The sequence below is a fragment of the Hyaena hyaena genome, unplaced genomic scaffold (genome assembly GCF_003009895.1).
Source record: "Hyaena hyaena isolate Hyena2069 unplaced genomic scaffold, ASM300989v1 scaffold_332, whole genome shotgun sequence".
Lineage (NCBI taxonomy): Eukaryota > Metazoa > Chordata > Mammalia > Carnivora > Hyaenidae > Hyaena > Hyaena hyaena.
Window position 1 is genome coordinate 1,625,148 of NW_024080964.1, and position 14,907 is coordinate 1,640,054.

The following is a 14,907-nucleotide window of genomic DNA, read 5'->3' on the forward strand; positions in this document are numbered from 1 at the left end:
ACTTGCTCATTTTTTTTAATGTTTATTTGTTTTTGAGAAAGAGTGAATGCCTGAGCAGGGGAGGGGCACAGAGAGGGAGACAGAGGACCCAAAGCGGGCTCCTCACTGACAGCAGAGAGCCTGACATGGGGCTTAAACTCATGAACTGTGAGATCATGACCCAAGCCAAAGTCAGACACTCAGCCAACACAGCCACCCAGGCGCCCCTCTAGTTGCTCACTTTTCATGGGTGCAGTGCCTTCTTGAATTTCTTTTAGGATAGCACTTATAAATATAAACGTTTATCTTTGTTCCCAGAAATAGCAGTACTTCCTTCAGGTTAGTTGTGTATTTTCATCCTTTTCTCTTGTGCCTGTGCTTTCTCTAAAAAAAAAAAAAAAAAAGATTCTTGAGCTCTTTGTAAATGAGCATGGTATCAATTGCTGGGCCTCACTTTAGGGTCCATGGATGAAATGCAGGAAAAGAGCTGCTTCTCTCCTCTCTGCCTCCAGCCTATGGCCAAATAAGGAAGGCTTTGTTAGGGAGCATGAAGATGCTCTACTGGTTTCAGGGTAGATTGTTCAGTTAAGAAAAACAAATCTGGTTTTAGCTAGAAACCAACATAGTTGCTGATAGACTTTCTCTGTGTAAAGGAATAGGGTAAGAAGTTTGGCTTGGCTTTTGCGTATACATATTTTAATTATCCTGATTTTAATCCTGCAGCCCCCCCTCCTTTCTATTCCTGTTTCATGTTTGGTAGTTCTCCAGGTTCTGCTGGCAGGAATGGCTTCTCCATGTGTAGCCTTCTTGTGCGTGTGCGTGTGTGTGTGTGTGTGTGTGTGCGCGTGTGTGCGCGCGCGCGCGCGCGCGTTTATTCTAGACGGCAGTTTTTTCTGCATTGCCTTGATCCCCAGTGTAATCACACATGCTTTTTCTCTTCTGGAATGAATGAATGCATTGTAGTGGAATTTTGGTAGGAACTGGAGGAAAATTATTGTCCTTAATTTGTCTTACACAGAGTAGATAATTCATAGATATTTGAATAAACCAATTAATGCTGTTGAAAAAACTGGGCAAAGCATACTTTAAATTTTAAAACTTATGGCTGTAGGATACAGTTAATTAAATGAATCCTTTTTCTATTTTTTTGAATCCTTTATCCTATTTTAGGAAACATTCTCATTGAAGTTAAATCTCATTGAGGTACAAAATGAGAAGGCTGCCATCTGTCATAATTTTTTTTTTAAAGTCCTTAATTTTATTTTGTTCTTTTTTGGTGTTTAGCATAGTGCCTGACATGTTGTAAATATCCAATAAATGATCGTATTATTATGTTGGTTTAATTTCAACCCTTTTTGTCTCTCATTTTCATCATGCAAGAAAATGGGGATTAATATATGTAAAGTACCTGGAATAGATTTTGGCATATGGAGTATTTGCTGCATAGAGTTAATTATTATTCTTTGATCCATGAACAACTTTATTTTTTTCTATGAGGGTTTCTCTGATATTAATTAGTTTTGATTAATAATTTGCCATTCTGTATTCTACTTGAATTTAAAAAAATATTTTTAATGTTTATTTTTTGAGAGAGAGAAAGAGACAGAGCGTAAGCAGGGGAAGGGCAGAGAGAGAGAGAGAGGGAGACATAGAATCTGAAGCAGCCTTCAGGCTCTGTCTGATCTGTCAGCAAAAAGCCTGACACAGGGCTCAAACACATGAACCATGAGATCAAGACGTGAGCTGAAGTCAGACACTTAATCAACAGAGCCACCCAGGCGTCTTTATATTCTGCTTGAATTTTATGTTACAGCCTTTATGTTGAATAAAATTGACTTGCTTTTTTTTTTTTTTTTTTAAGTGTGTTTGTTTGGGGGGAGGGGGCAGAGAGAGAGACTCTCAAGCAGTCTCCTCAGAGACTGATGTGGGCCTCGAAGTCAGAAACTGAGATCATGACCTGAGCTGAAATCTGGAGTCGGCCTATTTACTGACTGAGCTACCTAGCACCCCTTGGTTTGCCCCTTGTATATCTCTCTACCAAATGTGTTTTTTTTTCTTTTTAATGTTCATTTATTTATTTAGGGGGGAGTGCGGGGAGAGAGAGAGAGAGGTTACAAGCAGGGGAAAGGCAGAGAGAGAGAGAGAGACAGAGACACAAAGAATCTGAAGCAGGCTCCAGGCTTCAAGTTGTCAGCGGAGGGCTTGAACCCACAAACCATATCAGGACCTGAGCTGAAGTCAGATGCTTAGCCTACTGGGCTACCCAGGCATGCCAAATGTGGTTTTTGATAGCTGGTACCTATCCTTTTTATTTTGGTAGTCTTGTTGCATAGTCACGGCTTGCCACATATCACTAGTCCCTCATTTTTCTGGGTCTTAATTGATGAGGAGGATGGTGTGACTGGAGCAGGGGGTGGGGTACATTATTGGAAAGTGAGATGTGACAAATATGCTGATACCAGATTATAAATAACTGAATAACAGATTAAAGAATTTGCAGTTTGTTGGGACACCTGGGTGGCTCAGTCGGTTGAGCATCTGACCTCCGCTAGGGTCATGATCTCACAGTTTGAGGGTTTGAGCTCCCTATGCTGACAGCTTGGAGCCTGGAGCTGCTTCAGATTCTGTGTCTCCCTTGCTCTCTGCCTCTCCCCACTCACGCCCTCTCTTTCAAAAATAAATAAACATTAAAAAATTTTCTTAAAAAAAGAATTTGAAGTTTGTTTAGCATGCTGTGGAAGGCATTCCTGATTATTTCAGATTAGTTCCCTATTTTACAAAGATAATTGAGTGCACAGTAGAGAATGTAGTATTGGAAAGAAGAAAAGAGATTGGAGGTTAGGTAGAAGATGGCTCCAGATATATTATAAGGCGCCCCTACAATGAAATGTTCTGCTCTTTTGGCCTTAGTGATATCAGATGCTTGCATCAGAGTCGTAAAGGATGAAACAATCTCGGGGTTAAATCAGGAAGGGATCATTGGAAACTTGACACTACACTAATTATGTGAGTATAGCAAGAGTAAAAGTAGATTGGAGGCGTATTAAGAGGAGTTGATAAGGAAGTAGAACATTATAGTTAAAAAAAATTCAGTGTTTTACACACACACACACACACACACACACACACACACACACACACAGAGGAATATCACTCAGCCATAAAATAGAATGAAATCTTGCCATTTGCAGGAATATGGGAGCTAGAGTATTATGCTAAGCAAAATAAGTCAGAGAAAGACAAATATCGTATGATTTCCCTCATGTGGAATTTAAGAAATAAGACTAGATGAACATAGGTGGAAAAAAGAGGCAAACCATAAACAGACTATTAACTCTACAGAACAAACTGAGGGTTTTGGGAGAATTGGTGGCTGGGGGAATGGGTTAAATGCATATTTAAGGAGGTGCTTAATGAGAATTAAGGAGTATATTTGTGATGAGCACTGTGTGTTGTATGGAAGTGATAAATCACTAAATTGTACAGCTGAAACTACTGTTACACTGTATGTTAACTAATGGATTTAAATTAAAACTTGAAAAAATTCTGTGAACGATAGGAAAGTTGAAAGAATAAAAGAAATTGTAGGGTCAAATGGTGGTTTTTCCAGTTATAGAATGTGTATATGTATTTTTCAAAGTTTTTAAAAAGACAAGAAGGTTCAGTACAGTTAAATCAAACCACCAAGAGATTAGTGTTAAACTATAATATATTTTTAAGTTATTTTTGAGAGACAGAGACAGAGCACAAGTGGGGGAGAGGCAGAGAGAGTGGGAGGCACAGAATTTAAAGCAGGCTACAGGCACTGAGCTGTCAGCAAAGAGCTGGATGTGGGGCTCGAACTCATGAACTGTGAAATCATGACCTGAGCCAAAGTCAGATGCTCAACTGACTGAGCCACTCAGGTGCCCCAACTATATAATATTTTAGGAAGAGAAAATGAAATTTAAGAAGAATGAAAAAACCCTGAGATTCACTACAGCTTATATTCATCATATAAACTTAACATACAGAAGAGTGATTTTGGTAGTTGTCTCTGGAGGAGTTAAAATTAAAAAATTACAAAATCATCCCACTGATTTTTGAGTTTTTAATACATGACTAGGGTGAATTTATTTTAAGACTTTAGAAATGCATAAAAAGAGGTTATTAAGAGCTGAACAAATACACAGAAAATATAGTCACAGTATTTTTGGTGAGAAAATATAAATATAATTGGAATATTTCATAGGTAGAATTTTTAAGTGTATTTATTTTGAGAGAGTGCATGTGTGTGTGTGTGTGTGTGTGTGTGTGCATGCATGTGGGGGAGGGGCAGAGAGAGAGAGCGAGGATCTTTAAAAAAAATCTCCTTTAGAGATTTATATGCAAGATTTAAAAACAATTTTTTTTAATGTTTTTATTTATTTCTGAGAGAGAGAGAGAGACAGCATGAGCAGGGGAGGGTCAGAGAGAGGGAGATACAGAATCTGAAGCAGGCTTCAGGTTCTGAGCTCGCTGTCAGCACAGAGCCCGATGCAGGGCTCAAACCCACGAACCCTGAGATCATGACCTGAGATGAAGTCGGATGCTTAACCGACTGAGCCACCTAGTGCCCCGAAAAGTTTCTTAATTTAGGGTTTACACCCCTATACTTCTTGAATTACTAAAACTTGAAACCTAACCAGTATTTGTACTCTGAGGAATGAGTCTTTGAGTTTTGTATGTGATAAGGAAAGAATGAGAAAAAAAATGTCTTGAAAGTGAGACCCAAGGACTGTAAAGATAGACAGTTTTGCTAACAAAAGTTAAGTTAGGCTTTAGGTAACTTGATAACCTTTTCATTCCTGCCAATTCCAAGCCTTTAAGCCCTAGCTTTTCTCTAATTCAGTACTGTTTATTGAACTTCACCATTTTAGTCGTGTTTCTCCCTATCCCAGTGAAAATAAACATTCCTTGTTTTTGACCTCTTTGGAATATGGCCTCCCTATAAATGTTGATGGCATATCATATTTATAATTACATATTTTCTAGTCTAACTTGTGACTGAAAGCCTAGAAGGAGAAAAAATGGGCATCCCAAAGTTATCCCTTGGTCTTTATATTCTGTAACAGTTATATATTAAATGGTAGAAGAATCATTTTGGGGAGGTCACAAACTCTTGGACTTAGGTTTGTTTGTAAAACAAAAGGATGTATCACTGAATTCACTTATGTGAGTCTTGGGTGGGCTCATTATATTTGTGGCAATCTATATACATACATCTATAAAAATTAACTCTAATGGGATGCCCGGATGGTTCAGTCGGTTGAGCAGCTGACTCTTGATTTTGGCTCAGGTCTTGGTCCCAGGGTCATGGGATCAAGCCCTATGTCGGGCCCCTTGCTGAGTGTGGAGCCTGCCTAAGATTGATTCTGTCTGACTGTCCCTCTCTCCCTTTGCCCTCTCTCCCACTCAATTGTGCTTTCAAATTGGGAAAAAAAAAAAATTGAAACTTAAAAAAAAAATTAACATCTTTATGTAATATGCTACTTACTATTTCATTATATAAAAACAGTTAATCTTGTTTATCTCCGGAAAAAAAGATGCTGGAAAGTAAAGATGGTGAAGTTCAGGTGGGCTTTTAAATATATTGTAGAGAGATCTTGTGCTTTAGAGTGAGAGAGACCTGGATTTCTCTTACTTAATATGTAACTGTGCAAGATACTATGGAAACAAACTCAGAGGAGTTACCCAGAAAACGCTTCCAGATGCAAAGTGCCTAGCATATCCTTATGAGATGCTCATAAATGAATATTAAGTACCTTTTCTTGTTTTACAGGACAAGTGAATGCCTCCTGGAAAACTAATAATGAAAATTTTGGGAAAATATTTAAAAGTTACATAGCTAAGTAAATTACCAAGTTAGGTGTTACTAAATAGAAAAATATGGAAAGAGCTGCTTTCTCTGCTATCTAAGACAACTTTATTTAATGTGAAGATTTTCTGCCCCTGACCTGCTTGCTCTTTCTCAAAAATAAACATTAAAAAAAGAAATTATCTTGATTAGGGACACCTGGGTGGCTCAGGCAGCATCTGCAATTCTAGATCTTGGTGTTGTGAATTCAAGCCCCATGTTGGGTGTAGAGATTACTTAAAAATAAAATCTTTAAAAAAAAAAAGAAAAAGAAATAATCTTGATTAGAATCAAGATCAATTCTACATAAGTTAATCTTGTACGTTTTAAAAAACTACAATTCTTTTTTCTTTCATGTTTGGGAGAGAGTGCACAAGCGAGCAGAGGAGGGGCAAACAGAGGGAGAGGGAGAGAGAGAATCCTAAGGAGGCTCTGTGCTGTCCGCACATAGGGCTCTATCTCATGAACCATGAGATCATGACCTGAGCCGAGATCAATAGTTGGATGCTTTCTTTACCTACTGAGCCACCCAGGTGCCCCTAAAATACTATAATTTTAAAAGTCATTTCAAACACTAAACTTTCATTATATATATGGTTCTGTTAATTTGTAATATCAGAATGGCCATTTATCTTTTTTCTAAGTTTCAGTGTAAAATTAATACAAAGTAAAGAAATGACAGACTACATTTAGTAGATGTGATTTGTATAATGTAAGTTGTGCTTTTTTAGCGGAATGCTTTTTTCCATGTAGTAAAATGCATTTATTCAAAAAAGAAAGTAGAGTACATTATAATTCCAAGGAAATTTTTTATATTAAAAATGCCAGTCTTTTTGACTTAAATTGGAAAGGGCCTTAAATAATACCTGAACAGGAAATTCACAATCAAGGTTGAAATCTTGTATTACCATATATTTCTAATTACACATTATTTTAAGTTTGTATATTTTAAACCATGGTTACAGTATTACTGTACAGAAATACATTAAAGGTATTACCTTTTGGTTTAATTCTTTACAACTTGAAAATAGAATTGTGATATGAAATGACAATTATTTTTACTCTGATAAAAACAAGCTCTGAACTGAATATTTCATTGTATTTTTTCTAAAGAACTCACTTCTCATGAGCAAGTGTTCAATATTATATAGTTAGGAAACCATTATATTATTAAAACTTGAATTTTTTCTTTAACTCTACCCCAGTATTTTAAATATTTAGGTTTTTTGGATACACGCTACTAAACTACACATTTGATCATATCTTGAATAATACAACATTAAAAATAAATAAGATCTTCAAGTAAACAAACATGTTTCCAGATCATAATGCCAGTGTGCATGAACCTATTCTTTGAAGACTAAAAGCTCTGCTTGTTTGGAAAAGTCAATGATTAGGTCTTTACAAGCAGGTGAGGTTCCGTTTTCCTTCTAAACGTTCCTTTACTAATTTTTCCAAAGAGAAAAGATGCTCATCTGCATCTTCTGGCACAAGGTTCCTCATAGAATTTGCAAGTTCAAAAAGATACTCTGTATTTCTTCCACTTGGACCAGCTGCATTAAAAATTTGGTCAGCAATGTCTTCCAGAGGGGCAGGGCCAAGATAATTAGGATTATCACATGTTCCGATGTATAGCAACACAGTGAATGGCTTTGTTGTGGAATCTTTTGGATAAAAAATGACTGTTGTGGTCCTGTAGCCTCCTTTCTCTCTGAAGTCAAGGTATGCTTTTACTTCTTCTTCCTTTCCTACTGGCAGTCTGTAAGCAACACCCCATACACAACCCTGTTGAAATATGAAAAGAATGTATTATTTAGAATTTATAGGGCTAAAATAGGTGAAGATATATTATGTTCTAAGAAAATAGCTTGTATATTCTTAGAAGTCAGTGTAGATTTGCTTTACTAAAAGTACACTGAAGGGCATCTGGGTGGCTCAGTTGGTTAAGCATCCGACTTTGGCTCAGGTCATGATCTCACGGTTCATGAGCTCAGGCCTTGCGTGGTGCTTGAGAGCCTGGAGACTGCTTTGGATTCTGTCTCCCTCTCAAAAATAATTACTAAAAAAAAAAGTGCACTGAGAGGTACAAACTAAATAAAGAAAATCAGCATTTTAGATTCTTCAGTCTGAAAAAGTAATTTATTGCACAGAAGGATATTTATCATTGTTAAAGTTTTAAAAATCCTGTTTTAACTAGTGGGACTGAAAAAAAATCAGGTGTTCATTTGGTCATTAAACAAATATAGTTCTAAAGTTTTAAATACGTAAACATTTCACTGATGGTATAGGACAGTCATTTCTAAACTGTTTCATGGAGTGTTGTAGCCACTTTGGAGCCTACTTTAGGGGATGTAAGTGTTAGGTGCTCGCTGGCAGGGCTTTGCTACTCCAACTTTAGCTAGAGCTGAGCAGCACTTACCTTTTTATGTACCGGCTATTCCCTTATTTACAGAAAGGGCTCTTTGTTTTAAAAGGTCTATAAGAAAGCAGTCGACTACTTAAGGCCATAGCAGGTTCATTTTATTTGTTCATATTCTCTCACTGCAGGAGCTTTCAAATATCCTTTGCAAATTATTCCATGCCGAATACTAAATGGCAGTCTCTATTGTTGAGAGCCCATGAACAAAGTGTGAGTAAAAAACTGGATGCAAAGGTTTTTTGGTTTGTTCTTTAGTGTTAATAAAATAACTGTGATATAAGCAGAATTTACAGTTTGTAATTATAGATTATCTAGTTTCTTCACAATCCTTAATCACTAATTTTAATTATTAAACTCTAGGTTGCTATGTATCTTCTTGATTTTTTTTTTAATGTTTATTTTTGAGAAAGCGCAAGCTGGGGAGGTGCAGAGGGCGAGGGGGACAGAGGATCCAAAATGGGCTCTGAGCTGACAGGCTGACAGCTAGCCCGATGTGGGGCTCAAAATCACAAACTGAGATCATGACCTGAGCCAAAGTTGGATGCTCAAAGGACTGAGCGACCTGGTGCCCCATTGTTGAGTGAGTTTAACATTCTGTAAAAACAAAGTGCCATTTACTGACTTTAAACTAAGAGTTACAGTTACCAGTTTGCAGCCAATTTTATAGATGCTTTTCCTAATGTAAATTATGAAGGCAGTGCATTATTTCACCATTATTCATTTGCTGTTGATAGGTGCTTGACTTTTATATCAAAGTCCTTTCCAAAGTTAAATCTTTATTTTCACAATATAAAAGTTTGAATCTATGCCTCAATAAAAGGATTGAAAATATTTAAGAAACAGAAGACTATTAGGTAAATATGTTTTCTAGTGCCCCAAACCTGTTTAAAAACCTGTTGTGATATTAAAAAATTAGGCAAGGAAGTGATAATTCCTGACAGGGATTTTTGCTGAGAACAGTAGACTTCTAGCAAATATGAAGAGTGTTTTAAGGGTTGCTGTCTGAGGACTAGTTCCGTTAATGCCAAATTCTTAGTCAATAAACTCAGTAAGGAAAAAAAGAAAGACTGCGTGCTATTTGGTTTTATTTTGTTGTCTACTCTGCATTCTGCATTCCAGCTTTTCCCAACAGTTAAAAAGAAACACAGTAATAGAGAGGAATTCTAGACCTAGTGTTCAAACTGTCTGTGATGACTGTTAATAAAATTTCATTGATTATTAAAACAAACAGTCTCAACATTTTATATGATTAAAGACTATACAAAAAAGAATAATAATACCATACCCCAGGATCTTCAACAAGAGTCACAACTCTTCCAGGCTGTTTTAAAATAAAAGTAAAAAAAACAAAAATTTTTTTTCTGAATCAGTTTATCAACTAACCGAGCATTACCAATTTATTGTTGACATGGAATATTTTAATTGTTTGTACTAAACACCTCCCAAAAGCACTTATTTTTATGATAAATTTTCAAGTGAATTAAATAAGAGAATATACATTATCCAAATTATCTTGACTCTTCTAAAAGATTCCCTTCAATTTGTGTATATTAATTATATTATGTTCACTTAAAATGGGTATATTTAAAAAAACACCTGTGACCAAGGCTCATGTAAAATGAAACACAAAGGAAGAAGCAATTATAATCAAAGTTCTGATCAGATTGCTATAGTTTTATTAAGGAACAAAACATTCTCTTCTAGAGTGCTTTCCTATAAAAGGGAAGTAAGTGGTTCTCAAACTGTAATGTAGGTCACAATTACATGGAGGGTTAATAAATACATCGCTTGGCTACAGTCCCACAGTTTCTGATGCTGTAGATTTGGAGCTGTCTGAGAATGTGCCATTTTTTTTTTTTTAATGACTACACTTCCTACCTGGTGCCAAAGGCTATGTATCTGCTAACATGTTGGCATCATTACTGAGAATACTGAATTCTAAGACACATTTTAACATATTTATTTGCCCATTGTCTGGCATACAGGGAGCATAAATAATTCAGGTATTTCTGTCATCTTATTTGCTATTTCCTTCTAGTCTTTGTCTACAAGTATAGACAATCTGTAATCATGGAAAACAAAGGATTCTTATTTAATTATATTTTCCTGTTAGTCTTATCATACATTTTAATAGTTGCCATAATATTGTATCATCAATAAGCTATAATTTAAACATTCCTATATTGTTGGGCATTGAGAGTTGACTTGTTTTCTATTTAAGATGATGGTATAAAGAGGATACATATGTTGATGTGGGTCATGTAGGCATTGCTATATTACTTTCAATTTCAAGGTGAATTAGGAACTTTATTGAATACCTAGTGTGTGTTGTAGAGAAGATAAAACCTTAATTCTTCCTTTCAAGAGCTTATATTATAATTCTGGAACACAAACTTAACATGAGAAATAAGTAGAGAACACTTAAAGGCTAAGATGTATGGTATGAGTGCAGTAAAGAATTCTGAGTTTTGGGTGGTCAGAAAGGAAGACAAAATTCTGGCAAAAGGGCATGACTCACAAATGCAGGCCTAGAGGCAAGACTACACCAGGCAAAATGTTTGACTTTAGCAGAGGGCCCCACCTGGAGAGAAGATTCAGAAAGATAATTGGAGAGATAGGATAGTCCGATTTGAAGAGCCACAGAATGGAGGGGAAATTAGGGAACAGTGGAAAATAAGCCGCCACTGAAATTTGGGAGAAAAAGGAAATTAGGAGCTACTGTAGCACTAGAGTAGCAGCTGACTGGCATGATTAAAGGTGTTTGGGGAAGGTGAGTGGTAAAGTGTATATAACATGGTTAGAGTGGGAAGGAGTTAGACCCTGAGTAGGAAATGTTAGTGGTCGAGGTGACAAGTTCTTCACTGTCTTTCCTTTCTCCCTTTATATCCAGCAGTCACCAGTTATTGGCAGCTCTGTCTATTGATTCTTTTTCTGTATGTCATTTCTCTGTATCCTCCAGTTGCTTGCTTAGGTACCTCGCTGCCTGCCTCTAGTTTTGTTTACCTCTAGTCTACTTGGCATTGGGATGACTTTCTAATGCAAAAATTAGGTCATTCACTCCTGTGCTTTGAACATTTTCAGGGTTTTAATATTCTATAGGATAAAAGTCCTCAGCATGATTTAACTACAAACCTTATTTCATACTGGTTTTCCCCTCAATCTGTACTGATTTATTTATAAGTTTTAGAAACATTCATATCTTTGGACATACTGGTGCTCAGTATGGAATGTCCTTGCTTCATTTTTTATCCCTGGGATACCCTCCTGCACTACATCCATAAAGGGTTGGCTGACTCCCCAGGTGACTTTGCAGTAGATCCTTCTCCTAAACTGTAATTTTTCCTTTTATTCACCTGTCTTCTATTTACCCATGTAAGTGCTCAGCAGTAATTGTTGAAAGGGGGAGGAGTGGTAGAAAAGTCCTTGACTTAAGTGGTGGCAGTTGAAACAGAAATCATTTTAAGAGGAAATAATGACTCCCTGTGACTGCTTATGGATGAACAGACATGGACTTTTGGCACTACTGAAAATTTACTTGGAAATATTTTCTAAAAATTACGTTCTTTGTCTTTAAAATACATATATGTTATTGAGAAACAATGTATATTTGTAAGTCACAAAAGCTTTCTCGGGGGACTGAAATTAAAGCAGGGGTCTTTCAAGCTGAATGGGATGAGTTGTAAAATGAGTTACTATGAGTGTTTTCATTGAGTAATGAGTAATTTTTCTGATCTAGATCTAGAAATATTAGAGATTTAGTAAATGTTCATGATCATCTCCTGTGTTAAAATGTTCTTTTTGAAATTGAAATATATTCTCTCTGCTGTGAAAAATTTTTCACATTTAAATAAATCCTTAATTTGGGTGAGACCTTGCCAGTTTTTTTATATATAAATGAGATGCTTAATAAAATTTAGGAAGAAATTAAAGTTTAATGAAGCTAAAAAAAGGCATAATTGAAGTAGGTTTGGTATTTTTCCCACAAATGTGACATTGCAGTATGTGGAAATGAGCCTAACATTTGTTTAATAATATCACATTTCATATGTAATGATGACTAACTTACTAGGAGCATATGTTGCTGGAAAAAAACATAGTCCTATAAAACGTCAATGTCATTCTTCTAATTTGCTGGATATCTTTGTAGCCTTTTGTATTGTTTGACACTTAATATTTATATAAGGCTGGTGATCCATTGTAATAAAAAATATTAAGTAAAATAGTATTCTTTCTAGGTTTTTTTTTTTGGTAACAAAACAGTATACTAAAAATATACTTAAGAGTTTCCTTTAATTTGCTATGATGTATTCTTTAAATAAAAGTAGGTATAAAACTATTAGCCACTGCAGTCCCCCATTCTCCGACATACCTGTCCTATATTTTAGTAAATTTAAGGAAAAAGATACTGGCTTTTATAGCTCCTTTCTTCTTTTAAAGAATCATGAGCTGTTATATTGACTTGACAACTTATTGTCCTGTTCCAACAGTATACATATCTCAATATTCTATCTAACAAACACATCATAAATTTTGATTGAAGCTAGAATAGTAAAATATGCTATCAGAGTCATATTTGTAAGCATTTAATACTTTGTCATTAAAATTAGAGCCTGGGTTAAGACTTTCTCTTCAGAAGTTTTAAGTGTTTATATCTGACAACTCAAAAGGCATTTTACTTCACTTAGAAGTTTTATTTAACTCTTCAAAGTCTTAAACACTGTTTTATAATTTTTTTTAAAGATTTTATTTTTAAGTAATCTCTACACCCAGTGTGGGGCTCGAACTTAAAACCCTGAGATCCAGTTGGATGCTCTACTGACTGAGCCAGCTAGGCAACCGTCTTTTATAAGTCATGAAGAAATTTTGGACGTGAAGTTTCTGTTGGCTTACGGATGTGCATTTGCCCCAGTCACTCCTGTTTTCCAGTCATCAGCCTACCATACTGTTTTGGGGCCAATATTAGTTTCTCTTTAAAAAACAGTAATCAGGCTCATAGAGCTTTCAGAATACTTTAGAGAACATATAAACAATAAAAAATGTACACTTTCAAAAGTTAGTAGGTTAACTAAACCATGCACAGTATTTAAGTTATCCAAACTGTTACCCAAAACCTTGTTTTCCTTGCAGCCAATACAAGGCTGAGCTGCTACTAGTTCTCTAGTACACATATATTGAGATGAAGGTCTTTTAATGACTGAAAAATGGATCAAAGAACTTAACATTTCATATTTATAATTTAGAGAAGAAACAGAGAAAGAAAGATTAAAATAATGCTGGACAAGAGTAATGGGTACTGTGTTACTCAAGTAACAAACCAAGAACTCAAATATTTAACTTTGCCAGTAAACTCCTTAACAGCAGGAGATAATTTTGGACACTAGTTCTTTTGTGACCTTAGATATCATAAAATAAAACCTTTGGTAAGATAACCCAGAAATAATATGCTTGTTTAAACTTAAACCAATGAAAGTCTGCCAGAATGCAGAAACGCCAACAAATTTAACCGCTAAAAAGCTGAATGTGCAAGCTGATTTTAGTATTTCAACTACGTGGTGACACGGAGATTGATTTTCCCGCCTGTTTTTTTTTTTTTTTTTTGGAGGGGGGGGCAGACGTCGCTCTGCCTTGGGCGAGCTTGTGTGTCTTTGCCCTTGTTTCTTGCTTTCCCAAGAAATTGACCACCAGCATCTCAAGGGGCTTCGGAAGTAGTGCCCTTGGTTTGGGAGAGAAGTAGAGAGCAAGTGGGAAGGAAGATGTAACAACATTATTCCTAACTCTCTTGCTCGGCCATAGAAAATGTTGGGGTGTAGGTCCAGAAGAGTTGGACCGCGAGTTGGGTGGGGAGCGGCGCTCCGAAGGCAGTTAAGGGTGGGGGGCTGGCTAGCGCCTCACCTTGCCGGGGACCCCGCGGTGGTCGGTGCTCCCCTGCCAGAAGCGCCTGTTGTAGCCTGTGATGTATCCAACCAACTTGTCCTGATAGGGGAAGTCCACTTTCCAGATCAGGGACCCGTAACCAAAAACCCACATCCTTCCCTTGCTCCTCCGCTGCGGCCGTGGTTCAACTCTCAGCTCTGGTCTCCGAGATGCCGGCACCTGCGGTGACTGCAGCTTCGCAGACGCGGGCAACCGGCTGTGAGGGCGCAGGCGCAATGGCCGCGCTGCGCAAAGCACACTGGGACGTGCAGTTCGAGGGAAGTATTCCGACTCCGTCAGTCAACGGTATTCTCTTTCCTTGCTTAGGATATCGAGAACGATTGACCTTCGGTTCGCTAAGCAGTGGGTTCTTTTTCAGCCTCGATAAGTTCCCCTAACCTTCTTCTGTTGCGCGGTGCAGTGAACTACATTACCCACAATCCCTTTACGGGATTTGTGGCTCAGAGATTGGAACTGTCCGCTGCCTTTTCGAAAGCATTCAAGGAGAAGCGGAAGGGCAGGGTCGCGGCTGGTGTGGTGTACATACCCGAGACGAGACATTCGGGCACCGCGCTTCTCACCTAGGAAGACATTTTGTTCTGCTTTGAAATTGGATTTTTGTCCATTTTGCAGACAGAGGAGCGCCAACTTGGGAATGCCATATTGGGCTTTACACTTAAGAAACTCACCTTTCACATAAAAGCGGAAAGTTTACTAGAGA

At 37.0% G+C, this 14,907-nt stretch overlaps 2 protein-coding genes across 4 annotated transcripts in view; one reads left to right on the plus strand and one right to left on the minus strand.

The window, feature by feature from the left end:
• Positions 1-14,907, plus strand: part of ASB3 (ankyrin repeat and SOCS box containing 3) — a 115,405-nt gene that overhangs the window by 10,448 nt on the left and 90,050 nt on the right. The gene's annotated exons all lie outside the window — the stretch shown is intronic.
• CHAC2 (ChaC glutathione specific gamma-glutamylcyclotransferase 2) lies at positions 6,650-14,405 on the minus strand. Of its 2 annotated transcripts, XM_039249197.1 has the most exons (3): positions 14,166-14,405; positions 9,559-9,594; positions 6,650-7,639 (listed from the first exon to the last, which is right to left on the minus strand). In XM_039249197.1, exons 1-3 carry the CDS (start codon positions 14,298-14,300, stop codon positions 7,256-7,258), a joined length of 555 nt encoding a protein of 184 aa, XP_039105128.1. In that variant the 5' UTR covers positions 14,301-14,405; the 3' UTR covers positions 6,650-7,255. The 2 variants fall into 2 exon arrangements, with proteins under 2 accessions (XP_039105128.1, XP_039105129.1); XM_039249198.1 differs by lacking the exon at positions 9,559-9,594.